Source organism: Ceratotherium simum, chromosome 36 (assembly GCF_057802395.1).
Source record: "Ceratotherium simum simum isolate JZ-2026a chromosome 36, ASM5780239v1, whole genome shotgun sequence".
NCBI classification, from domain to species: domain Eukaryota; kingdom Metazoa; phylum Chordata; class Mammalia; order Perissodactyla; family Rhinocerotidae; genus Ceratotherium; species Ceratotherium simum.
Genome location: NC_141935.1, coordinates 20,820,597 through 20,848,446, shown reverse-complemented (window position 1 = coordinate 20,848,446; position 27,850 = coordinate 20,820,597). Strand labels below are relative to the sequence as shown.

General features: G+C 42.6%; 1 protein-coding gene across 1 annotated transcript; it reads left to right on the top strand.

Annotated features, from left to right (window-relative positions):
* HHIPL2 (HHIP like 2) lies at nt 1–26,750 on the top strand. The gene is made up of 9 exons (XM_087424244.1): nt 1–342; nt 5,347–5,999; nt 6,888–7,031; nt 8,840–9,171; nt 10,039–10,165; nt 17,853–17,998; nt 22,566–22,647; nt 25,563–25,645; nt 26,374–26,750. Exons 1-9 carry the CDS (start codon nt 13–15, stop codon nt 26,748–26,750), a joined length of 2,274 nt encoding a protein of 757 aa, XP_087280370.1. The 5' UTR covers nt 1–12.
* Nucleotides 26,751–27,850: the final 1,100 nt, after the last annotated feature.

Genomic DNA, 27,850 nt, shown 5'->3' with positions numbered 1-27,850 from the left:
GTTCCCAAGGCCATGATGCTGGGAAAATCCATTCCTAGGTGTGGTCCCCCCAGGTCCCTCTGGCGGGTACCCTGGCTCCCTACCTCTTCCTGCATTTTCTGCCTCTGCCTCACATTCTTGGGCCAGGTGGGTTTGCTGCAGGGACACCCCCAGTGCCTGGATTACGGGCCCCCCTTCAAGCCCCCCCTGCATCTCGAGTTTTGCTCTGACTACCAGTCCTTCGGCTGCTGTGACCAGCGTAAGGACCACCGCATCGCTGCCCGGTACCAGGACATCTTGGACTACTTTGATCTGAGGGGACATGAGCTCTGTGGCCGTTACATTAAAGACATCCTTTGCCAGGTAAGCCTGAGCATAAAAAATAACCCTGTGGGGAGGGAAGTGGGGGAGCTGGCTTAGAAAAGTGCCTTCCAGCTGCAGCAGATCGTCGGGGTGCTGCGCTGGATGGCGTGGGTCCTGGGGGGCTGCTCTCTGGGCATCCAGTCCTTTAGAAGCTCACCGGTGGCTGCTTTGGGCTCTGGACAGGCACACGGAGGCGAGGGTGTGCTGAGTTTGGTTTCCACTGGTTTCCCAAAGCTCTCCCTCTGGGGTTCTGTGGGCCCTGCTGCTTTCTCAGGCCCTGGGGGAATGAGATGGGTATTATTCCTGAAGCTCTCAGAGCAGCTATTGTCTGGGTCCCCCCTGCAGTGCTCTGAGAGCTGGGCACAGTACACACCTGAGGTGTTTACGGCGTGTGTGGAGGGAGTGGTGGCATCTGCTGGGGTCCAGTCCTCCTCTGGGTCATTTGTGCCGGGGCTCTCTGGGGTGATGATGGTGGTGGCAAAGGTTGGGGGGCTCTCCCCAGCATTCCGGAGCTGGATTGGGAGAACATTAAGCCGCTGAGTGGCAATGACTCACAGAAGTTCTGCTTCTCCTGGCTCTCCAGCGGCCAAAACCCACATCCCTGGCAGGCGTCACCTCAGTTGAGCTCAGCCTGAACCTATGCCTGGTGCAGGCTGCACACACTGCCTTTGTGGGAAGAGGGGTTCAGGGGTGCAGGGGACAGTCAGCATTGGAGAGCTGGTGAAAGAGGTTGCCATGGGGAGGAGAGCTCTAATGATGTGTTGGGGGGAGACACAGGAAGTCCGGGCAGACTTTTGATCTGGGACCCTCCAGGGCATGTCAGCGCAATGACTTGGCTCTCCTGCTGCCACTCTTCTGGAGCACGCTAGCCAACCCAACTCCCCATGCAGGGAAAACAGCAAAGCCTGGCACAGAAGCCGGCCCTCCAGGTGACATGGCCCTAGGCTGTGCTTTCTCACCTTGGGCACCACCCCTTCGCAGTTTCCTGGAGAAATAACTCTGGGATAAACATTTGGGTAGAAGCTGGGCTCCTATGAGCAACATTGAGACTATTAATTTCTGAAATACCCCTGGTAAAAATGTCTCCTCCCTCCTCCTTTCCCTATTGGGTGAGGTTTCAGAAAGCCAAATTCAGCAGCTCTCCTGTTTTAGGGATTTGAGGAATCAGAATAACCTATACGTGTCTATTTATTAAAATTTACAAGGCCCTCCCTTTCTCTTCCCCTATACATGTTCCCCCAATGATTCTGCAGGCAGTTAGGATGACCCCCATTTTACTGACGAGGAATCAGGAGTTTTAAAACACTTGTCCAAGGTCTCTGCCAGGGCGTAAATCCAGAGGCTCAGGCTCCAAGTCCTGTGCTGTTCTGGTCACACCTGCCAGAGTACAGTCACAACAGCACCGGCCCATTCACTTCGTGGTTTTCTGACCTCAGGCGAGCCTCAGCTCCGTTAGAACAGAGCCTCTGTGTGTCTTGCTCGCTGCATCCGCAGAGCAGAGAGCAGTGCCTGGAGCAGAGTGGACACTCCCCCTGGGCCTTAGTTTTCTAAGAGAGAGAAGTGATAGTTACTGAGCTAAGTTAGAATGGATTGCTGTGCAAGGGTGTGCCATGGTGGTGGTTATATTTCCACAGCCCCCTTGTGTTCCCTGGTATTTCACTCTTATTTCCGTCGCCCCCCTTCTCTTCTTCCTCCTCCCCAGGAGTGGACAGAGTCACTGAGGTGAGACTCAGGGCAGTTCAGCAGCTCGGACAAGTATCCTAAACTGAAAAAGGCAGCCCAGGGGGAGACTCTGGGAATCTCTGGGCTCTTTCTTCCCCTCTTCCCTGCTCTGCCGTCTGGAACCAGGCTTGCAACAGGAGAGGTCAGGGAACTCAAATACATGCGGGAAATGGTGCAGGTCCCTTTGTCAAGTGATGAGAGAACAGACAGTCCTGTGCTGGCCCGCCATCTGGCTGGGAGAGATGTCTGATCAGAAAGGGGTTCTGGGCCAGTGGACCCTGCTCTGTTCCCGGGCCCCAAACTCTACTCTTAAAGCAGCCTTTCTTCCTTTCCTAATCTCAGTTGCTTCTGTCTTCCATCACTATTGGGAGTTGGTTGTCTACCCCCAGTATTCTATTTTCCTCCAAAAAAATGCTATAATTTAGGGAGGCCTGAGAAGCAGATGCTGCTTCGGGCACACAGTCCTTGTATGTTTGGGTAAAGAGCAGCCGTGTGGCCCTATAGCCACAATCCAAGTTTGTGTAGCTCCCAGCATGGCACTTGGTATATATTAAACACTTAAATATTTTAAATAAATATGTGAAGAAATGACCATATGCCTAATCTCTGGGACTGATCCACCGTGAGTCTGTTTTGACTCTTTTATTTTATTGAGGTCATAACAGTTTATAACACTCTGAACACTCTGAAATTTCAGTTGTACATTATTATTTGTCAGTCACCATATACATGTGCCCCTTTACCCCTTATGCCGACCCCCCAACCGCCTTCCCCTCTGTTAACCACTGATCTGTTCTCATTGTCTATGTATTTGTTTATTGTCCACATATGAGTGAAGTCATACAGTGTTTGTTTTTCTCTGTCTGGCTTATTTCGCTTAACATCATACCCTCAAGATCCATCCATGTTGTTGCAAATGGGATGATTTTGTCTTTTTTTATGGCTGAGTAGTATTCCATTGTATACATATACCACATCTTCTTTATCTGTTCATCAGTCGATAGACACTTGAGTTGCCTCCACATCTTGGCTATTGTGAACAATGCTGCAATGAGCATAAGGGTGCATAAGTCTCTTTGAATTTTTGATTTCAAGTTCTTTGGATAAATATCCAGTAGTGGAATAGCTAGGTCGTATGGTATTTCTATTTTTAATCTTTTGAGGAATCTCCATACTATTTTCCGTAGTGGCTGCACCAGTTCGCATTCCCACCAGCAGTGTATGAGGATTCCCTTTTCTCCACATCCTTTCTGACATTTGTTGTTTTTTGTCTTGGTAATTATAGCCATTCTAACAGGTGTAAGGTGATATCTCATTGTATTTTTGATTTGTATTTTCCTGATGATTAGTGATGTTGAACATCTTTTCATTTGTCTGTTGGCCATTCATATATCTTCTTTGGAAAAATGCTTGTTCATATCCTCGGCCCATTTTTTGATTTTTTTTTTTTGTAAGGAAGATTAGCTAACATCTGTGGCCTATCCTCCTCTTTTTGCTGAGAAAGATTGGCCCTGGGCTGACATCTGTGCCCATCTTCCTCTACTTTTTATGTGGGTTGCTGCCACAGCATGGCTTGATAAGCAGTGCATATGTCCGCGCCTGGGATCCGAACCCACAAACCCCAGGCAGCGGAAGCGGAGTGCGTGAACTTAACCACTATGCCACCAGGCTAGCCCTGGGGTTGTTTGTTTTCTTGTTGTTGAGTTGTATGAGTTCTTTATATATTTTGGAGATTAATTCCTTGTCAGATATATAATTTGCAAATATTTTCTCCCAGTTGGTGGGTTGTCTTTTCATTTTGTTCATGGTTTCCTTTGCTTTGCAGAAGCTCTTTGGTCTGATGAAGTCCCATTTGTTTATTTTTTCTTCTGTTTCCTTTTCCCGAGTAGGTATGGTATTCAAAAGGATCCTTCTAGGACCAATGTCAATGAGTGTACTGCCTGTATTTTCTTCTAGGAGTTTTATGGTTTCACGTCTTACCTTCAAGTCTTTAATCCAGTTTGAGTTAATTTTTGTGTATGGTGAAAGATAATGGTCTATTTTCATTCTTTTGCATGTAGCTGTCCAGTTTTCCCAAAACCATTTATTGAAGAGACTTTCCTTTCTCCATTGTATGTTCTTAGCTCCTTTGTCAAAGATCAGCTGTCCATATATGTGCAATTTTACTTCTGGGCTTTCAATTCTGTTCCATTGATCTGTGTGTCTGTTTTTGTACCAGTACCATGCTGTTTTAATTACTATAGCTTTGTAGTATGTTTTGAAGTCAGGGATTGTGATGCCTCCAGCTTTGTTCTTTTTTCTCAGGATTGCTTTACCTGTTCAAGGTCTTTTGTTGCCCCATATGAATTTTAGGATCCTTTGTTCTATTTCCGTGAAGAATGTCATTGGGATTCTGACTGGGATTGCATTGAATCTGTAGATTGCTTTAGGTACTATGGACATTTTAACTGTGTTTATTCTTCCAATCCACGTGCATGGAATATCTTTCCATTTCTTTATGTCGTCATCAATTTCTTTCAATAATGTCTTACAGTTTTCATTGTATAGGTCTTTCACCTCCTTGGTTAAATTTATTCCTAGATATTTTATTCTTTTTGTTGCAATTGTAAATGGGATTGTATTCTTGAGTTCTCTTTCTGTTAGTTGGTTCTTAGAGTATAGAAATGCAACTGATTTTTGTAAGTTCATTTTGTACCCTGCAACTTTGCTGTAGTTGTTGATTATTTCTAATAGTTTTCTGATGGATTCTTTAGGGTTTTCTATATATAAAATCATGTCATCTGCAAACAGTGAGAAGTTCACTTCCATTTGGATAATTTTTATTTTTAAATTGTAAAATATTTCAAACATATAAAAAAGCACAGAAAATTAAATAATTAACACTCAGATTTAATAAATGTGAAACTTCTGCCAGATTGTTTCAGATTTGTATAAAGAAATAAAATCTTACAGATCTGTATCTGTAAGATTTGATAAAGGGAAAGATAGAGAAATTTGATACCTACTATTTCTTCAAAAAAATCCACCGTTTAATAAAACTTTGTGTGTCAAGAACTAATGGTAGAGCTGTATAGTGAATATGAGAGATTCCGCCCCACCTCTTTCTGCTTTCCTGGGTAGAAAATCTGGGTCCCAGAGAAGAGCTTTACCAGTAGTTGGTAATAGAAACTCCAGAATCCTGATTCTTTCCCAGACCATTTTTCCTTCGTCTTCTCAAAAATTGGGACCAGTCCCATTGTGACTAGTCTGACCACTGAGATTGAAATTCCTTCTCTTTTCTAGGAGTGCTCGCCCTATGCGGCCCACCTCTATGATGCTGAGAACCCTCGGACGCCCCTCCGGAACCTTCCTGGCCTCTGCTCTGACTACTGCTCTGCATTCCACTCTAACTGCCACTCCGCCATCTCCCTGCTCACCAATGACCGTCGCCTCCAGGGGTCCCAGGAAAAGACTGGTGCCCACTTCTGCCACCTCCTCAACCTTCCTGACAAGGACTATTGCTTCCCTAACATCCTGAGGAATGACCATCTCAATCGCAACCTGGGTGTGGTGGCCGAGGACCGTCAGGGTTGCCTGCAGCTCTGCCTGACCGAGGTGGCCAATGGGCTGAAGAATCCCGTTTCCATGGTCCATGCTGGGGACGGCACCCATCGCTTCTTCGTGGCTGAGCAGGTGGGGGTGGTGTGGGTCTATCTGCCTGACGGGAGTCGCCTGGAACAACCCTTCCTGGACCTCAAGAGCATCGTGTTGACCACTCCATGGATTGGGGATGAGAGAGGCTTCTTGGGGCTGGCTTTTCATCCCAAATTCCGCCGTAACCACAAGTTCTATATTTATTATTCATGCCTGGGCAAGAAGAAGGTAGAAAAGATCCGGATTAGTGAGATGAAGGTTTCTCGGGCTGATCCTAACAAAGCTGACCCAAAATCAGAGAGGTGAGCCATACGCAAGAGAACTCTGTACTGTGCTCCAAAATAATGCCAATCATTTCTCTGAGATGATATAGGGGAACTTTCCTGGTTTTAGAGCCATCAGCACATAATGTTGACAAAGGAGTCATTGCTGATTAATGAGGACAGCCAAGTTAGACTTTTGAGTCAAAGGTCTTCATGGGGTATAGCCATCACCTTACAGTTACCTAACTGGAGCCATGCTTGCTTGGTTTTACAGAAGGTAAGCAAAGGTCAGTGGCCATAAGAGTTTGGGAAATGATTATAGATAATATCAATATATTAAACATAATAGCAGCCTCTGATTATTGTGTGGTAATTAGATCCCAGGCCCTTTACCTTGAACGTGGGAATTCTCATCCTCCCAGGAGGCTGTGGCACCAGGCCATAAAGCTACTGACGCACAGTCAGATGAAGGACTCAGCTCTAACTGACCCTGAGCTCATACTCTTTCCACTTTTCTATTCTACTTTCTTTCCCTCTTTTCTTTTCTGCCTTATTGCTCTTTTCCCATATAGACAGGATGAAGGAATGAAAAGAGCATGAAGAACTGATAGACTAGCCCCTGCTGGTTTGCTCAAAGGAAGGGATTGAGTGTTCTTGCAGAGCAGAGAGCAAGGCCAAGGAAGGGATGATTCTTACTCTGGCTGTGTCTCCAGCTCATGAAGTTATGATATGAAAGAAAAACAATCCATCAAGGAGTCATACTAGGAAACAAGGGATGCCTCAGAGCCCCAAAGCTACCTGCTTTGTGATCCTTGGAAACTCTGAAGCAGGTCCTACCTGGCTTGGACCAGTCATTTCTGAGTGTCTCAAGAGGATGCAGCTTCAGCTTGTATCAAAACCTCACGCATGGATTTTTTTTCCTTCCAGGGTCATCTTGGAGATAGAAGAACCAGCCTCAAATCATAATGGTGGACAACTTCTCTTTGGCTTGGATGGCTATATGTACATATTCACTGGGGATGGAGGACAGGCTGGGGATCCCTTCGGCAAGTTTGGAAATGCTCAGAACAAGTAAGCAGGATGGGGGCTGGGCCCCTGTCCCTTTAGGGTGAGCCCCTGGTGCAACGTTTTTGCTGAGATGGGGTCTGCAGAGGGTCAAACCCAAATCACTTACTGCAAAGCGTAGCCCCCTCTGTTGAGGCAAGTGGGAGGAGCATTTGGTTTTCTGTCCTATGCATTTCAGGCAGTACGTTTTGGTAATTAATGTTATAGATGCTCAATGTAACTCTCAGAGGCCTATGTAGAGACGAATTCAGAATATTTAATATATGTTAGCAGGCCATTATTTACCACACCGAGATCTGACCGTCCAATTCAATTCAGCTCAACAATATTATTGAGCACTGTGTTCCAGACACCATGCCAGGCCCTGGAAACACATGAGAAGTTAGTCAATAAGAGCTAATATGTCTGGGGTGCTTACTGTGTGTCGGGTGCTGTTCTAAATACCTTATGTGTATTCAAGACTATAATTCTAACAACTCATGAAGGCAAGAATGTTTATCTATTTTGTTAACTGATGTATCCCCTGCACCTAGAATAGTGTCCGGCACAGGGAGTCCCTTCATAAATACATGTGGGATGAATGAATCCTATGAAGTGTAGGTATTATGATAGCCATTTTGCAGACAAGAAGACAGAGGCAGAGAGGAATAATGTCACTTGTCCAAGGTCACACAGCAAGTAAGTGGCAGAACCAGAATTCAAACTCAGACAATCTGGCGTGGAGCCCACTGAGGCTGCGTTGCCTAGATAAAGGTCATGTGACCCTTCTGCCCTTTGCACCCAGCAAGCACTTGGCTCCCATTATCCCTAGTAAGAAAAATATTAAATTTGATAATAATGAAGAGCTAACATTCGTCAAATGCCTACTGTGTGTCGGGAATTCCATTACATGCTCTGTACACAATAACTCATTTAATCTTTACGTCACAACCACACTGAGAGGCAGTGTTATTCTCTCCTGCTTTGCAGAGGAGGAAACTGAGGCCCAGAGACCACGGTCATTGGCAGAGCCTCTCAAAAGCCTCTGTTCTTTCTACTGACCACATTGCTGTATGAGGAAGAACAGAACTCGGCTTCTTTCAAAAACTCATAGTATTAGACCAAACTTGAGAGAAACCATCCCATTATAAAAAAAAATTGAGGCTGCAACTTGCTCAGGGCCACATGGGCCAGGACAGCATCAAAGTTTTGCCTAGTGGTTCTCTTGGAGCCAAAAATTGGGAAGTCTTGACATCTTATATATATGTATATATTGTGTGTGTGTGTGTGTGTGTGTATACATATATGTCATGTCTCCCCACGTGATTCTTGGAAGTTGCTTGAGATTGGCCCTCCTGAGCAGTCTCCTCAGGTCCTGTGCTATTTTGTTTTCTTTTAATTAGAATACTTATCATGAGATTTACCCTCTTAAAAAATTTTAAGTGTACAATACAATATTGTTAATTATAGGGACAACGTTGTACAGCAGATCTCTAGAACTTACTCATCTTGCATCCAAATGGCCAACAGGTGTATGAAAAGAGGCTCAGGGTCACTAATCATCAGGGAAATGCAAATCAAAACCACCATCAGATATCACCTCACACCTGTTAGGATGGCTATTACCAAAAAAACCCAAAACACATCAAGTATTGGCAGGATGTAGAGAAATTTGAACCTTTGTGTACTGTTGGTGGGAATGCAAAATAGTGCAGCTGCTATGGAAAACAGTATGGAGATTCTTCAAAAAATTAAAAATAGAACTAGCCTATGATCCAGTAATTCCACTTCTGGTGATTTATCCTGTGCCTGTTCCTTGGCCTTCTTTCTTTCAGAAGTTCCTTGCTGGGAAAAGTACTAAGGATCGATGTGAATAGGGCGGGCTCGGATGGCAAGCGGTACCGAGTTCCCCTGGATAATCCATTCATTTCTGAGCCAGGGGCCCACCCCGCCATCTATGCCTATGGGGTCCGAAACATGTGGCGCTGTGCCGTGGACCGAGGGGACCGCATCACGCGCCAGGGTCGAGGCCGGATATTCTGTGGGGACGTGGGACAGAACAGGTTTGAAGAAATTGACATCATTGTTAAAGGCGGGAACTATGGCTGGAGGGCCAAGGAAGGGTTTGAATGTTACGACCAAAAACTTTGTCACAATACTTCTTTGCGTAAGTAACAAGCTCTCTGGGTGATTTCTTGAATGAGTTGAGTGGGTTGGAGGTGGAGGTGGGGGAATAAAATGTGGGAGAGTCCTACCCTGTGGGTGTTTAAGTGCTTTTATTTGTGTCCTATGTGACAGTGCTTCTCAGGGTGGTCCTCCAGCCACTGGCACCTGAAACACCTTGAAGTCTTGTTAACCTAATGGATTTGAATCTTGGGTGGATTAGGGGAGTGTGATTGACCTAAGAATCTATATTTTAAATAAATTACCCATGTGATTTTTAGGTATACTATTCTAAGAACCAGCTGGCAGAGGAAAATTGGTGGCTGTATGTTTTTATTTATTTCCCAATTGGGATAGCCCACTGAAATGATATTCTATATATAGTCAAGTAATAGTACAATCCCTAAACATCAATAATCAAGGCATGCTTTAGAAACTCCACTTGGCTTAAAATTCCAATTTTCTGACTTTATCGCCATTGCTTAGCCTTTTTTTGTCCTCTAAATTACAAAGCAGTCTTACAGACCCTCGCAATATTCCAAATACTTAAACCTCAGTATCTGCCATATCAAGCTAAAGGGAAAAATTTAGGTGGATTTCCAGATCACTGACTCACAGATGGGGGAATTTCGGCTTCCTCTCTGCTGGCAGAGGCCAGTCAAATGGGAAGCTCACAAATATCATGGCTGGTCCATTGAGAAAAATAAACGATTTTTTATTTATAATTCACTTGGCTGCCTGTCATACCAAAGACCAAGAGATAAAATGTTCTCCACTCCATCAGGCAACTACATTAAAAAGCCCTCTTCTTCCTCCTCAAAGCTCCCAATTTTTAGCCAAGACACTCACTCTTTTTCTTGTTCCTGGACAGATGACATTCTGCCAATCTATGCTTATGGCCACACAGTGGGGAAGTCAGTCACTGGAGGTTATGTCTACCGGGGGTGTGAATCCCCAAATCTCAATGGCCTCTACATCTTTGGAGACTTCATGAGTGGGTAAGGAAGGGTTGATTTCCCCTCTCTCTTTTTTATTTTAACGTTTTTATTGAGGTATAAATTACATATGGTGAAATGCAATCTCTTAAGAGCACAGTTGGATAAAGTTTAACTAATGTATACACTCATATTGCCACCAACCGTATCAACATGCAGAACATTTCCATCACTCTAGAAGATTCCTTCTTGCCTATTGCCTGTCAATACCACCCCATTCTTACACATTCTTACACACACACACACACACACACACACACACACATACACACACGCCAGAGATAACCACTCTCATCACAGGTTAGTTTTGCTTCTAGAACTCTCCATAAATGAAATTATTTAGTATGTACTCTTTTTTTGTGTATGGCTTCTTTCATTCAATAATGTCTGTGAAATTCATCAATGTTGTTGCATGTATCAGTAGTTTGTCTCCTTTATTGTTTTGTAATATTCAATTGCATGAGTATGCCACAATTTATTCATCTATTTCCCTGTTGATGGACATTTTCGCTGTTCCTAGTTTGGGGATATTGTGAATAAAACTGCTACAATGTTTTGCAGTTTTCAGTGGAGACGTCTTGCACATCTAAGTATTTCACAGTGTTTAATGCTATGGTAAATGTCAGTTTGTTAAACTAACAATTTAACAAATTCCTGTTTGTTAAATTTCTTTAACAATTTCTGGTTGTGAATTGATATTATATTTTTGTATATACTATACATATATATATATGAGCTTATATCCAGCAACCTTGCTGAACTCTTTATTAGTTCTAGTGACTTTTTTTGTAGATTCTACTGGATTTTCTATGTAGAAGATCATTTTGTCTATGAATATAGTTACTTTTTCTTTTCCCAAATTTCTGGAAGCCTTTTATTATCTTTTTACAGACTTTTTGTTTCATATTAAACCTTTATCATTGAAGCAATCTTGCATTCCTGGGATAAACACCACTTGGTCATGATGTATTTGATTAACGTATTATTTTTGTATTACTATATTGTTGGATTCAATTTGCTAATGTGTTGTTTGGATCTTTTTGCATCTATGTTCATGAAGGGATAGCGAGCTATAGTTTTTCTTTCTTGTAATATCTTTGTCAGATTTTGGCGTCAGGTTAATTCGGGCTTTACAGAATGAGTTGGAGAGCCTCTTCTTCAATTATCTGGAATAGTTTGTGTAAAATTTCTTCCTTATGTGTTTCTTCATTCCAAATGAAGCCATCTAGGCCTGACATTTTCTTGTAGACAACGTATAGTTGGGTCTTGTTTTTTGATCCACTCTGACAATCTCTGTCTTTTAACTGGTGCATTTAGACCATTGACATTCAAGGTGATTATTGATATATGTGGATTAATATCTACCATATTCATTATTGTTTTCTATTTGTTGACCTTATTCTTTGTTCCTGTTTTTGTCTTCCACTCTTTTTCTGCCTTTTGTGGATTTAATTGAGCACTATATACAATTCCATTTTCTCTCTTTTCTTAGCATATGAATTATACTATTTTTTAAAAACTTTTTTTAGTGGTTGCCCTAGAGTTCACAATATACATTTACAAGTAATCCAAGTCCACTTTCAAATAACATTATACCACTTCATGAGTAGTGAGTACCTTATAGTAAGAAAATAATCCCACTTCCTGCCTCCTGTCCCTTGTATCATTGTTGTCATTCATTTCACTTAGATATAAGCATACATAAGTATATATATAATATATAATAATTTGTATAGCATTGTAATGTATTATATTAGTAATTATTATATAATACATTAATAATTATAATTATTGTATATTTATATTATACAATTATCTATAATATATAATTATATGCGTAAGCATACATAATCAAATACATTGTTGCTATTATTATATTGAACAAACTGTTAGCCGTTAGATCAATTGAGAGTAAGAAAAACAAAAGTTTTTTTTTTTTATAATTTTTATTTATTTATTGATTTTTCCCCCAAAGCCCCAGTAGACAGTTGCATGTCATAGCTGCACATCCCTCTAGTTGCTGTATGTGGAATACGGCCTCAGCATGGCCGGAGAAGTGATGCGTCGGTGCGCGCCTGGGATCCGAACCCAGGCTGCCAGCAGCAGAGCACATACACTTAACCGCTAAGCCACAGGGCCGGCCGGAAAAACAAAAGTTTTAATTTTACCTTCACTTATTCCTTCTTTGATGCTCTTCCTTTCATTATCTAGATTCAAGTTTCTGACCTATATCATTTTCTTTCTCTCTAAAGAACTTCTTGTAACATTTGTTGCAAGACAGATCTACTGGCAACAAATTCCCTCAATTTTTGTTTGTCTGAGAAAGTCTTTGTTTCTCCTTCATTTTTGAAGTATAATTGCACCAGGTACAGGATTTTAGGTTGGTGGTTTTTTTCTCTCAACACTTTAAATATTTCACTCCACACTCTTCTTGGTTGCATGATTTCCAAGGAGATGTCTGATGTAATGTTTATCTTTGCTCCTCTGTGGGTAAAGTTTTTTCTCCCCCTTTGGCTTCTTTTGAGATTTTTTTTTCTTTCTTTCTTTTTTTTTTTGTGGGGAAGATTGGCCCTGAGCTAACATCTCCAATCCTCCTCTTTTTGCTGAAGAAGACTGGCTCTGGGCTAACATCCGTGCTCATCTTCCTCCACTTTATACGGGACGCTGCCACAGCATGGCTTGACAAGTGGTGCGTCGGTGTGCACCCGGGATCCGAACCGGCAAACCCTGGGCCACCGCAGCAGGGCATGCGCACTTAACCAATTGCACCACTGGGCCCACCCCTGAGATTTTTTTCTTTATCTTTGATTTTCTGTAGTTTGAATATGATATGCCTCTGTGTGAGTTTTTTAATCATTTATCCCACTTGATATTCTCTGAGCTTCCTGGGTCTGTGGTTTAGTATCTGACAATTTAGGGAAATTCTCAGTAATTATTGTTTAAAATAGTTCTGCTCTTTTCTCTTTTTCTCCTCCTTTTAATATTTGCATTATGCTTATGTGACACCTTTTGTAGTTGTCTCACAGTTCTTGGATATTTTGGGTTTTTTTTCTGTCTTTGTTCTCTTTACTTTTCAGTTTTGGAGGTTTCTACTGAGATATCCTCAAGCTCAGAAATTCTTTCTTCAGCCATGTTCAGTCTACTAATAAGTCCATGAAAGGCATTCTTCATTTCTGTTACAGTGTTTTCGATCTCTAGCATTTCTTTTTGGTTCTTAGAATATACATCTCTCTGCTTCCATTGCTCACCTGTTCTTGCATGCTGTCTACTTTATCCGTTAGAGCCCTTAGCATATTAATCATAGTTGTTTTAAATTCCCGGTATGATAATTCCAACATCCCTGTCATGTCTGAGTCTGGTTGTGATGCTTGCTTTGTCTCTTCAAACTGTGTTTTTTGCCTTTCAGTATGCCTTGTATTTTTTCTTGATTGCCAGGCATAATATACCGGGTAAAAGGAACTGCTGTAATTAGGACTTCGGTAACATGGTGGTGAAGTGTGGGGGCAGGGGAAGTGTTCTATAGTCCTATGATTAGGTCTCAGTCTTTTAGTGAGCCTGTGCCTCTGGACTGTGAGCTTCACAAGTGTTTTTCGGTTATTCTCCCCCCACCCATACGCACTTAGGTGGGGCAGGGTGGCCTGAGTGGGCTAGAGTTGGGTATTTTCCTTCTCCAAGCCCATTAGGCTCTGATAAAATCCCAGCAGGTTAGTCTCTAGTTAAATAGTCTCTTCTGAGGGCAGACGCTTGTTAACAAGAACAGAAAGCACTGGCATATTCCAAAATGGTTCCTGTGCCCCTCCTCTAGAGGGAAGCAAGAGGGGATTTTTCTCTGATATTTACTGTGGGAACCTGGTCCAGCTCGTGGAGGTGAAAGTCACAGAAGTGTGGGGATCCCTATGACTGGGCACCCCCTGGAGCTTTTAACTCTCAGACTTGTCCACACTGAGCTTCCAGCAATTTGTCAACTACAGTTTAGGTTTTCCAGCCATGGCACTGATTCCCCTGTGGGTTTCTGCTCATGCTTTTCTGTAAGTTGTGATTCTCTGTATCTGTCTGTCTGTCTCTCCAATTTTGGTGGCAGTGGTTTGCCCTGTGACCTTGCTTCTCTTACAGATCTAAGAAGAGTTGTTGATTTCTCATTATGAAGTGGTGACTTCCAAGCTTCTTACATGCTGGGCTGGAAACCAGAAAGCCTCTGAAATTTTCCTTATGGGGACTTTTAACTACAAATTCGATTTCTTTAATAGTTATAGGCTATTCGGTTTATTTCTTTCTTTCTAAGTGAGCCATGGTAGTCCGTATCTTTCAAGGAATTTGTCCAGTTTATGTAAGTTGTCAAATTTATTGGCATCAAGTTGTTCATATTATTCCCTTATTATCCTTTTAATAACTGTGGGAACTATAGTGATGTCACTTTTCTTATTCCAGATATTGGTACTTTGTGTCTTCTCTCTCTCTCTTTCTTTTTTTTCTTATCAGTCTGGCTAGAGGTTTATCAACCTTATTGATCTTCTCAAAAACTAGCTTTTGGATTCACTGACTTTTTTCCTATTATTTTTCTATTTTCTATTTCATTGATTTATACTCTTTTTCCTTCCTTTTTGCTTTGGGTTTAATTTGCTCTTCTATTTCTAGTTTCTCAAGTTGGAAGCTGAGGTCATTGATTTGAGACCTGTTATCTTTTCTAATATATATGTTTAGTGCTATAAATTTCCCCTCAAGTACTACTTTAACAGCATCCCATAAATTTTGACATATTGTGTTTTCATTTAGTTAAAAACATTTTCTAATTTCTCTTTTAATTTCTTTGCTGCATGAGTTATTTTGAAGTATGTTCTTTGGTTTCCAAATATCTGAAGATTTCCGAAGATCTTTCTGCTATTTAGTTTGATTTCTAATTAGTTTGATTGTGGTCACAAAACATACTGTATATGATTTGGGAGATTGTCCTGGATTATCTAGGTGGGTCCTAAATGTAATCACAAGTATCCTTAGAAGAAGGAAGTAGAGGGAAATTTGAAGACAGAAGAGATAGAAGGCAATGTGACAATGGAAGCAGTGAGAGAAGGCAATGTGATATGGAACCATGAGCCGAGAAATGAAGACAACCTCCAGAAGCCAGAAAAGGCAAGGAAACAGGTTGTCCTCTAGAGCCTCTGATGGGAGCACAGCCCTGCCAACACCTTGATTTTGGCCTAGTGGAACCCATTGCAAAATTTTGGCCTCCAAAACTGTAAGAGAATAAATGTATGTTGTTTCAAGCCACCAAGTTGTGGTAATGCATTACAGTGGCAATAAGAAATGAATACAACCATTCCCAATACTCTTCATTCCTTTGTGTAGATGCATTATTTCCTTCTGATATCATTTCTTTTGCTTGAAGAGCTTCCTTTAACATTTTTTGAAAAATAGGTCTACTGGTGATGAATTCTTTCCACTCTTGCATCTTTATTTTTCCTTCATTTTTTAAAGATATTTTTGCTCAATGTAGAAGTCTATGTTGACATGTTCTTTCTTTAATTCTTTAAAAGTGTTGTTCACTCTCTTCTCTTTTGCTTCATTTCCAATGAGAAATCTGCGGTCATCCTTATATTTGTTCCTCCATATTTAATGTGTCATTTTTTCTCTGGCTGCTTTTAAGGTTTTCTCTTTATCATTGGTTTTGTGCAATTTCATCGTGATATCCTTGGTGTAGTTATCTTCATGTTTCTTGCCCTTGGATTTGGTTGCATTTATTGGATCTGTGAGTTTATGAATTTCATCAAATCTGGAAAATTTTTGGCTGTTATTTTTTCAAATAATTTTTCTATTTCCCCACTCCCTCTCTCTCCTCTCATTGGGATACTCCAATTACATGTGTATTGGGCCACTTAAAGTTTTCCCACAGCTTACTGATGATTATTCTTGTTTAAAATTTTTTCTCTGTGTTTCATTTTGGATAGTCTATTGCTATGTCTTCAGTTCATGAATCTCTTTTTCTGCAACGTCTAATCTGCTATTCATTCCATCCAGTGTTCTTTTTAAATCTCAGATGTATTTTTCATCTCTAGAAACTTGATTTGGGTTCTTTTGTATCTCCCGTGTCTCTACTTAACTTTTTGAACATATGGAATATAGTAATAATCACTGTTTTAATGTTCTTGTCTGCCTATGTCAATTCTGTGTCAGTTTTGATTAATTGATTTTTCTCTTTATTATGGGTTCTATTTTCCTCCTTCTGTACCTGCCTAGTAATTTTAGATTGGATGTCAGACATTGTGAATTTGACTTTGTGGGTGCTGAATATTTTTGTATTCCTATAAATATTCTTGACCTTTGTTCTGGGGCACAGTTAAGTTACTTGGAAATAGTTTGAGCCTTTCAAGTCTTGCTGTTAATATTTGTTATGCAGGACCAATATGGTGCTTATTCCAGAGCTATCTATTCCTCAATATTGAGGCAAGACTTTCCTGAGAACTCTACCCAATGTCCTGTGAATTATGCTCACACTGTTCCTGACCCTGAGTAAGTGCCAGGTACTTTTCTTTCTAATTCTTTCCTTTGTTTACAGTAGTTTCCTCACCTGTATCTGCTGTTAAGTATGCTGACGGATACTTGAGGGAGACACTCTCCAGATCTCGGGGGTCCATTCTCTGTGCAGCTCTCTTCTCTCCAACATCTGTCCTGCAGACTCTTCCTGCATTAGTCTTCCTGGACTCTCATCTCTGTCTTTTCAACTCAAGGAGTCTTTTAGGCTCTGCCTGTTTTCCCTCCCTGAGCTGGAAACTCTCTCGAGGTAATAAGCTGGGACAATTGTGCAGCTTACCTTGTTTGTTTCCCATATCTTAGGGAACACAGTCCTCCATTGTCTGATCTCCAGTGTCTTTTAAACTATTATCATTCTATTTTGTCTAGGTCTTTGACTGCTTAAGGTAGGATGGTAAATCTGGTCCCTGTTACCCCATCTTAGTTAGAAAGGATGTTAATATTTTTATGCTGCAATTCTTGGTTACAGAGATGGGGTTGAGTTGTTAATTGGCCAGTTCCTTTATCATCACTTGTTAGATCCCTGGGGTTTAATTGAAGCATATTTATTAGAATCACCTGCAGTTGGGCATCTCTGTTTCCATAAAACTTTTCAGGTGATACCTCTGGTTTGCCCAACTTCCTTTCTTTTTTCTTCTAAAAACCTGCTTTAGTTCAGATAGATGACAGAAGGATATGAAGCATCTATCTGCTTCTATACGGACATAATAATAATAATAGCTGTGGGTTTTAGAGCCCTCATTCTATGCTAGGCACATGTGATGTATTTATGTATATCATTTTATTTAACTTTCGCAAGTCTCTCCCATGGTAAATTCTATTACCATTCCCCATTTTACAGATGAGAAAACTGAAACTTAGAGATGCTGAGCAAATAGCCAAAGGTCACACAAATAATAAAAATTATATTAGTCTTTTATAGTGGTGCAACCTTCACAGGGCATCAAACTCCTCTTATAATAGAAAATGAACTTAGCTGTCTGGGACAAGTGGGTGACTGAGGTACCGCTGAAGCAGCTTTTTCGATTCTTGGAAGAGGGTAGTTATTAATCTCCTATGGGAGAGCCAGTCCTAGTACTCTAGGATTCCCTGATTCTAGGAAGAAAAATATCCTGCAAGGTGGAAATATGGATTCCTAAAATGTAAGGTTTTATTTTTCATCTAGTCGACTTATGGCTTTGCAGGAAGATAGAAAAACCAAGAAATGGAAGAAACAAGACATTTGCCTGGGCAACACTGAGTCTTGTGCCTTCCCAGGGCTGATCAGCACCTACAGCAAGTTTATCATCTCCTTTGCTGAAGATGAAGCAGGTAACAAACATACAAAGTTATTCTGTTTCTGCTTACTGGAACTTAGATAATCACAGACATTGTGAACTGAACATTTATTATCATTATTATTGTTATTTAAATAGCAACTACCACTTCTATTTTCACTATCATTTAGTCACCTTTTATAATGTACTGGATACTGTTCTAAGTAATCACAACACCCCCATGACGTAATTATTATGCTCATTTCACCAATGAGGAAACAGATTGAATATGCCAATCTACCCCTCTTGGTTGAGCTGCTTACCTCATTGTGGTCTACACTTGGGTCTTTTCAATCAATGTCTACACTTGGGTCTTTTCAATCCTTTGGGTATGAGGGAGGTGCATGTGCCCCCTCCTTCCTGATTTTATTCTAGTCTGCAATTATAGGAACGTGGACAGGGCCAGTAGTGGGGCAGACCAAATGGATGGTGGGTATTTATCCTGCTGGTGTTGCCTGGGAGAGAGCACCTCTGATGATCAGCCACTAGCTGGATTGGGCTCTTTCCTGACCCTGCCAAGGGTTCCAATGGCTGTGAATGAACAAGGGAGACTTTCTTTCTTAAGAGATCTGAGAAAAGTGTAGACAGCGGGAGACTACTTACTAGACAGATTAGGCGTATGTTAAAGCCATTCACGTCCACGTGGGACAGAGCGGGACTGTGCGAGATTTTATCACGCTACTCAGAACGGAGCAAAAAAAAGGCATGTGTGTACATACGAGAGAGAGAGAGAGAGAGAGAGAGACAGCTCTAATAAATTTCTCAAAATTTTATAATCAGAAAGTGGATTTTTAATTTCAGCTTTACCTTTTATGTTTTCGAAAGATAAAATTTATTTTGTTTTATGTTAAGTGAGGAAAGGGCCTGCCATCTTTTCAGTATTGGGCACTGCATCTGGCCACGCTTGGAGGCAAGGAAGAGAATAAACTGACCTCTCAGGGTTGACCTCTCAGGGTCTCCTCCAGACCTAGGATTCTCTATAAGTGTAAACCAGAACCTCAAAGATTTCCTACATATTTGGTTTCTTTCCACTCTGAGCCATGGGGGGTACTGTACAAGACCTTTGAGTAGGCCTTAAAGAAATCCAGCCAGCTCCTGGATGCTTTCCTCTTAGCTAGCTTATGAATAGACAGTTTGAGATGACTATTTTAGAGGAGCAGAGGGTATTTTGGAAAATTCAACTATTCTTCATAGGGAAAAGTCTCTATGAGTTCCAAATTCAAAGTCCAAACATGTAAAAAAGGAGAGAACCACATTTGGCAGGATGATGCTCAGTGGAAAGTGGATGATGTGAGAGCCACAGGCCTGGTGGGGCCTCACCCCTGCTGGAGCTCCCAGAGACTGCTGCCCCAAGGAGGCTGGAGCCCCCTGGAGGCAGGGCTGCCCAGGGACCCTGGGCTTCTTCTGTGGCTTGCTTCTCTCCACCACAGAAACCCTGGCTCTGTTGGTTTGTTTTTTTGTGCCTGTGGACTTCTTGAGGGAGAAAACAGGCAGTTTTGGAATACCAGTCATCTGGCAAGCAAAACTAAGTGTCTTTGGCTGAATTTTATGGAGTGGACTTGCCAAGGTGTTCCCAAGCCAGACTCTGCCCAAGAGCAGCCCTGAAGCCAGGAAGGCTGTCCCCAAGGCAAGTTATTTTCTTCCAGAGTTGCTTGCTTTTGTATTTCTGCACAGAGTGGTTCAGATTTTCTGTTTGTGTCATAGTCTTTTCCACTTACAGACATATTAGATCTGAGTATGATTTCATTATTTTATTACCAGTCACCAGTGTTAGATAAGTCATTTTTAATTGCACCGGAGAACTCTGCCTCCACTATTGCTACAGCTCATCTCCTGAGTTCTTCTAGCTGACAGCTGGTGTAAATAAATGACTGCAGAGAGAGTGGTGGGTGTGGGGCTGCCCATTACTGGGTTCTGATGGGTTGGATTTCTGAATGTCAGTTACTGAAGCACATTCTCAAGAGGGCTGCTCGAAGTAATAATACTTGGCAGTAAATTCACATTGCATGCATTTTGTTTTACATGGCAGATTATCGTTTTTGGGTGTGTGTGTATGTCTGTGTGTGTGTTTTGCCTTAAAATATATTTTTAAAAATGTCAGTTGAACACTACAGATGAAATTCATTTCTTGCATTGTTTTCCCCTAAAAATACAATGGGAAGTCTATGGCATGTTTAGGATGTACAATTTACATAAAGTGTAGTCATGTGTAGGGAATATGCAGCAATGCAGGGTTTTCAATTCTCCTTTTAGACCAGGAATTCTTTGCTGTGGTTGCTGTGGCCCCTGTACAAGGGTGACCTGTGTACATGCAGACACTTAGCATACACCTCATTTATCTAATGGTTGAATCAGCTCTAATGGTGCCTGGAGTTTCCAATCAGAGGGTGCAAATTGGCTCTAGAATAGGGTGTGTCCTAACTCCTCAGACCCCTTATTAGGGGAAGATTGTAAATATAGTTTGTCAGGATACAGTTGTGCTCTTTTATCCATGGTCTAAAAATATTAAATGGAAAATTCCAGAAATAAACAATTCATAAGTTTTAAATTACATGCCATTCTGAGTAGTGTGACAAAATCTTGCACAGTCTAGCTCCATCCCTCCCAGGATGTGAATCATCCCTTTGTCCAGGGATCCACACTGTATACACTACCCGCCCATTAGTCACTTATTAGCCCCCTCGGTTATTAGGTCCACTGTCATGGTATCACAGTGCTTGTGTTCAAATAACCCTTATTTTACTCAATAATGGCCCCGAAGCACAAAAGGAGTGATGTTGGCAATTCGGATACGCCAAAGAGAAGCTGTCAAGTGCTTCCTTTAAGTGAAAAGATGAAAGTTCTTGACTTAAGAAAGAAAGAAAAAAAATTGTGTACTGAGGTTGCTAAGATCTACAGTAACTTTTATTATAGTATATTGTTAATATTGTTATAAGTGTTCTATTTTATTATTAGTTATTGTTGTTAATCTCTTACTGTGCCTAATTTATAAATTAAACTTTGTCATAGGTATGTATGTATAGGAAAAAACATAGTGTATATAGGGTTCGGTACTGTCTGCAGTTTCAGGCACCCACTGGGGGTCTTGGAATGTATCCCCTGTGGATAAAGGGGGGACCACTGTACACAAAAGCAAACTTTGTCAGGCAGCTGTTACCCTGTGTGTGGGGCTCTGCAAAGACCATGAGCCTCACACTCAGCATGAGACAAACATTGGTCATTGTTCCCCACAAGTTCAAAGAAGATTGTTTAAATAACCAGAGCTGTCTAAAGCTTCAGGCTTCTCCAGTTTGCAATTTGGTAGATGTTTCCTTCCATAAAGTTGAGAGAGAGCATGTGTAGAGCACACAGCAGCAAGTGAATTAAATTCGGTGCAATGGCACAAACATCACGCCAGGTTCACAAAACTGTCACAGCACCAGCCCTTAAGCATAGAGAGATAACAAAGTAAGAGTAACTACTGATTACGGAACACTTTCAGTTGAAGACCTAATAATCATGTGAGTATTATTATCCCCATTTTACAAATGAATAAACAACATGAAGGTTACACCTTGAGAGGTCACCCAGGACAACACAGATAGGAACTGGTGTTATCAGAGTTCAAACTCAGATTTACCTAACTCTGAAGTTGGGCTCATAAGCTCTATACTATACTGTCCCTCCCTGGTCACTGCAAAATGAGGTGGAATGAGGTAGTTACTGTGAGAAAAGAATGAGGTTTTCTGGAGTTCAAACAGGAGGAACTGGGAGGAAACGGGGGCCCCTCCTAAAAGAGGTGAAGGAGAGAGTGGGTGGAGGCGATTTCTGTGGGGTGTGGAGAAGACCAAGAGGAGAGTCTGAAGAGTGGGGAGGGTCACAGGAACTAAGGAACCCCAGGACTGAAGAAGGTGGAAATCGAGGAGAGTGATGTGGGGGGCAGGAGGAAATAACGGACTATGGAAGGGGTCATAGAAAGTGACTAATAAATGCACCTCAGAAACCCTGGCTCTGTTGGTTTGTTTTTTTGTGCCTGTGGACTTCTTGAGGGAGAAAACAGGCAGTTTTGGGATACCAGTCATCTGGCAAACAAAACTAAGTGTCCTTGGCTGAATTTTATGGAGTGGACTTGCCAAGGTGTTTCCAAGGCAGACTCTGCCCAAGAGCAGCCCTGAAGCCAGGAAGGCTGTTGCCAAGGCACCGCCCCCTGTCAATGGCCTATTTCAGTGTTTCACAGAGGATCCTTTTCGCTAGTAAAGTGTTGGGGAAGGAAATGGAGGTTCATTGAGGTGAAGTTTCTGAGAGCAAAGAGATGATAAAGGACAGGCCAGTTGGCTTCAATGAACATCAACAGAAATGTGCCTCTGCTGGGCCACACTCTGAGCTAGTCTTTGGGGGCTCAAAGATGGACTTTCTCCTTAAGGAGCTCACAGTCCAGTGAAGGCCTAGCTGTCAATCAGGATTTGGGGAGGACTCACTGCATTTCGGGGCCATAACCACATGTGGGTGATTTTGGTGTATGCGGCTCTGGGTTTCAGCCCTCCCTCATGTCCTGTTATTGACTGCCTGTTTCTGTTTTTCAGGGGAGCTCTATTTCTTGGCCACCTCTTACCCAAGTGCCTACACCCCACACGGATCTATTTACAAATTTGTTGACCCATCAAGGTGAGATTTGGTCTTATTTTCTTCTCAGGTGCATTTTTATCAGTCCTTCTTTTCACGGCAGGTCATAAAAACAGTCCTCACTCCCCAAGAATTACCAGAAATTGTCAATGAAGCAAATCTTTGCTTTAGATGAAAAGCAGATTGGGCAAAAAAAAAAAAAAAAAGTGTAAGACTATGCCTCTACAGGAATTATGGAATATTTGGGAGATGGTCACTTTGTGGCTGGAAATGAGGATTTTGAGCCTTTCTAGGATGACTAGTCTGGACCTGTGGCTCCTGTTTTGTTTTTGTTTTTTTAATATGCTTCTGGAAACTTCTGTCTGGGATCATCTGACAATGGGTGTACACCTCTGACCACCTGAGTAAGTATTGCTACCCAGTCGCCTGGGTTTGGTAGAGGTCTCAAGGTCTTTGGCAAATATCTTAAACTGTCAGGTTTCTCCACCTGACCGTTTCTGGAATTCAGCGGCAGTATTTGTTCACTTAGTGGACTCTATGCTGTTTACTTCTGCTTCTCTGCCCACCTCTCTCAGAGGCTGACCAACCTCCCACTGATCAGGCAAAAGCCACGATACTGTACAGCTTCCCATCTGTGAGGTTGTTGAGTGTGTGATTGGTACCTGCATCTGGGAGGATGATGCTGTGTATCTATCTTGAGGGCTCTAGGCTGTGCACTGGCTTTATCTCAAAGCAAGACAGTCTCCCCACGAATCAGCTTGAAGATAGACCAGTGGAGGAAAACTACCTACTAGGCTTACATTCCCCATATCTGGAGTGGTGTTCAGAAGACACTTGGCAAATAGGTCCAGTTGCTGCTCAGGGCTCAGGAGCCAGGCCCAGCTCAGCTCCATTTGGCAACAGGGCTCTGGGTTTAGGTGTTCTCAGAAGTTCCTGGAAGAGGCTCAGTCCCTGAGGCTGTGCCTGGGGTGCTGTCCTGATAGCTGGTACAGGATCATCAAGGGGTGAAGTAGGTACTGGGCTGTCTCCACTACTGGGTCTATCTCTTGTGCTTAGGGGTGGAGCAAATCCACAGTCTTTAACGTGCTTCAAGTTGCTGGTAACGCCTGAGTGGGGTGTTCTGTTCTTTCCAATAACATGTTTCCTGCCTGAATCCCTTTTCCTTTCCTGATTTGGTTGCGGGATAATTTAGCTCCCCTCTGTCACAGGAGCAGCCGTGAGAGGTCAATCATAAAGCATCTGTAAAGCCTGTTCCACACTGAAGTCATCCTTACTCATTCATTGTTCTCTCAAGTTGACATGGATTGAGTTCTTGCTGTGGACCAGGCACTGTGCTAGGGCACATGCAGCCTCTCATTTAATGCTGACATAATCCTAGGGAGGCAGGTTAGCACCCTCAACCTACAGATAAGGTAACTGAGCCTAGATCAGTTAAATCACTTGCCTGAGGTACAGCTAGTAAGAGAGGGCCGAGGACAGGAACTCAGTTCTCTTTGTGGGTCAAATCATTTCAGCACCACCCATTCATTTAGTTATAATTATGTTGAATTGTACAGACTTTCTTTCAGCTTCTGTAGCAGTGGATCCAGATTCTGCTCTGCCTACTTATCCACCCTGTCTTTCCGCTAAACGCACCCATCCCAGCATTCTGAGGAGCAATCCATTTATTTATGTATGATTGTTTTCCCCTTCCATCTTTTCCTCCTGCCCTTCCTTTATAGTCGTAGACCCTGGAGCCTGGGTTTGAATCTTGGCCTTGCCACCGACTAGCTGTGTGACCTTGCATCTGTTTCTTAACCTTTGTGTGCCTCAGTTTCCCCTCTGAAAAATGGGGATAACAATAGCACCTACCTCATAGGGTTAGGGTGAGGATTCAGTGAGTTGTATTTATAAAGCATTAGTACGGTGCCTAAGCACTATAAAAGTGTTCATTAAATAAGTGAAATTGCTTTTTTTTTCACCTGGGATGGGTATGACAGCAACAAGAGACAAAGTTGGAGCAATGCAGAGAAGGGGGCAGTGGGGACTGGCTGGAAAGTTACAGCTCTGCTCTGAATAGTGGGAGTGCTCTTGGTCTCCAAGGTCCCTTTTATTTCGGAAGATGCACCCACGGGACAGCAGTATAAGAATTACTATACTAGGAGGCAGAGAGGCTGGCATTATGTGAGGGGCTGTGCCATAAGTTCTTGAAGGGATTCTCTTGAAAAGGAATCACCACCACCACCATCATCATCATCATCTCATCATCATCATCATCATCATCACATCATCATCACATCATCATCATCATCATCAACATCAACATCATCATCATCTCATCATCATTATCATCATCATCATATCATCATATCATCATCATCATGTCATCATTAACATCATCAACATCATCATCATCATCATCATCATCATCATATCATCAACACTATCAACATCATTATCATCATCATATCATCATCATCATCATCATCTGTGCAGCACTTGTTATGTGCTGGGCACTGTTCCAAGTGCTTTTTTTTAATCTCATTAAAAAATTTATTTAAAGTGATTTATCAATCACTTATGGTGTGCCAAGTACATAGCTGTCATTTAATCCTCACCATCTCCCTGCAAGCTTGGGTAGTATTACTTTTTCTATCTTATAGGTGTGGAAATTGAAACTTAGCAAGGTTTACTTGCTCATGGTCCCCGGGATTTGGACCCAGTTCTGTCTGTCACCACGCCCATGCCCCTAACCCCCTCCCTACACTGTCTCCCAAGGGCCCACCATGTCCCTGTGTTGCTCATGTCATTTATCCTCTCCATCTGAGCTCATCACATATTTCCCACTACATCTGTCCCATCCCCATGGATAAGGGAGGGCTGAACCCAATTCTTGCGAATGTACACCTTCTGGCGAACTTGATTTCCTGGTTCCATCTTCGGAGTCTTGTGTCCTCACTTTTTCTATCTGTTTTCAGGCGAGCACCCCCAGGAAAGTGCAAATACAAGCCGGTGCCGGTGAAAACCAAGAGTAAGCGGGTCCAATTCAGGCCACTCGCCAGTGAGTCCATCTCTGTCTTAGGCTCAGGCTTTGGTGTTGAGGCGCAGGCACAGTGCCCTCTGCAAGCAGTGCTCCTGGGGTGGGAGGTCTTTGTTTCTCACCTAAGCTTATCCTCTGGATGTGGGCTGTAACTGTGGCTCAGTCTGTACATGTCCTCTGCATGCCAGAGTGAGTGGGGCAACCTGCTTCCCCTGTGACCTGTTGTCCTCTATTCATTCATTCAATCAACTATGATGTATTCATTCATTCATTTGGCATCATTCATTTAGTATTGACTTTGTAGCAGTCACTGTGCTGATCCCTGGGGATACAGCAGTGAATCTGACCTGAACGAGTTCAGAGTCAAATGAGAGAGGGGTAGGTAATGCAGGCCAATAAAGAAATAAATACAGCTCCGAGGTTCTGGTATAGAAGGATGTTTGGGGGCCTGAGAAGGCCTCTAGAGTGAGGATCTCTCCCTTGGGGTAGGGTGGGGAGTCAGGAAAGACTTTAGGAGTGGGATACCATCTTAAGGGAAGTATTCCAGAGCCATGTATCACTGGAGTGACCCTATTAAAAAAGTGGTGTATTTAGATCAAGGCCAGTTAAGGGAATTAAAAAATATTAATTTCAAAAGAACTTATATTAAAGAACCCTCATGCAGTCGTAGGTTTCCTGTAGGTGGTGCTTTAACTAGAGCTAGTTTCCAGGACTTAACATGTCTCACTAAAGAAATGCTTGTTTCGCAGAGACAGTCTTGGACTTACTAAAGGAACAATCCAAGAAAGGTGCTAGAAGATTCTCCAGTGCAACTTTAGCTTCCAGTCCAGACCGGGCCTCATCTCGGAAAGGCTCCTCCAAGAAGCTGGCTTCTCCCACAAGCAGCAGGAAGATGCCTCGAGGGTCTAATGCAAAGAAGAGAGCCAGAGTGTGGTCCCCAGGCCCCCAGGGGAAGAGGAGGAAGAGCCTGAGGACCCACAGTGGCAGGGTGAGCCAGTCAGCCCAGCGGAGGCGAGCTAGCAGAAGCCTCCCTCGTCCTTTTCTATCTAGGTGGCCGACCAGGGGACATGAGATGGGAAAACCACCCCTCCACGTGGAAGGTGCTGCTGCTGAACGTGGACCTTAGATGTATGGGAAGCGGGGGTGGAGGTGGCACAGGCGGAGAGAACTTAGGGGCAGTGTGGTTGTCCTGTCTGGGGAAATCTTGCTATCTGAACAGATGCTCTTTGCTGCTTCTGCGGGGAGACCCCATCCCACGTTGCCAGTGCACCTGGCTTATCGTATGCACTTGTCTGTCAGCCTGCTCAGAATCCCCCTGCACGTCTCTATTTTGTTTTGTAAATGCCTATGACATAAGGTAATAAACCAACACTTGCTCAAATGGATGCATATCCTTTGATTTCCTGGATGTTTGTCTGGCATTAAGAAATCTGGCATGCCTCACCAGTTTGCCTAAGAACCATATTTCACTCCCATGCCTCATCCCAGGTCTAAGAGGAGGCCTGTAGTGATAGGTTTCCAAGGAAAATCCCCCTTTCCTGGTCATCTCCTCTGCCCCAGGCTGAAGCTTCCAGACCGAATAAGGGCAGATTCTGCTCTGTAGCTCCAGGGCCTCCTATTTTGCCCCAGCAAATAGCAAATTAAACATAATTACATTTTGAGTACCTATTATGTGCCAAGTTTGTATACATTATCTGAAACCTCAAAACCTTGCTTCTTATGCATTGCCACATAACCTCTGTTGAAGATGAGGAAAGTGAGGCGTTGTGAGGTTAAGCGACTTGCCCTTGACCACAGCAGTGAGGGAATGGGGAACTGTTAAGCTGGACTTGAACCAATGCCCCTGTCAATCTCCTGTGTGCCTGTCTCCCTGGAGGGCCCTCAAGAAGGGTTGGTGGCTTTTAACCCGGTATGTGAGGAATAAAAGAGCTAAGAGAGGAAATAATCCCTGTCTTCAAGAAGTTCTCCAAATCCTGCAAAGCATCCAGATTTAAGGAGAACAAAAACATAAAATGCCAGGGTTGTTAAGGACTTTTAGAGGTCATGTGATCATCCCGTGACCACTTCTTTAGTAGGGTTGGACATACCCTGGACAGATTTTCTAGACTTCCAAAGAAATAGACTCTATTTTTTTCTTTAGCCATCTCCATTTGTAGGGTAACCTAACCTAACCTAATCTAAATCCATCAAGCCTCTCTTTGATTCCTCTTCTCTTGTTTTGTCTTT

What these genes read in the sequence shown, in the direction of transcription:
- HHIPL2 (XM_087424244.1), top strand. Translation starts at nt 13, where the DNA reads ATGATGCTGGGAAAATCCATTCCTAGGTGTGGTCCCCCCAGGTCCCTC. An exon ending in TTAAAGACATCCTTTGCCAG is followed by an intron (nt 343 to 5,346) that starts GTAAGCCTGAGC and finishes TCTCTTTTCTAG; the next exon opens with GAGTGCTCGCCCTATGCGGC. An exon ending in TTGTCACAATACTTCTTTGC is followed by an intron (nt 9,172 to 10,038) that starts GTAAGTAACAAG and finishes GTTCCTGGACAG; the next exon opens with ATGACATTCTGCCAATCTAT.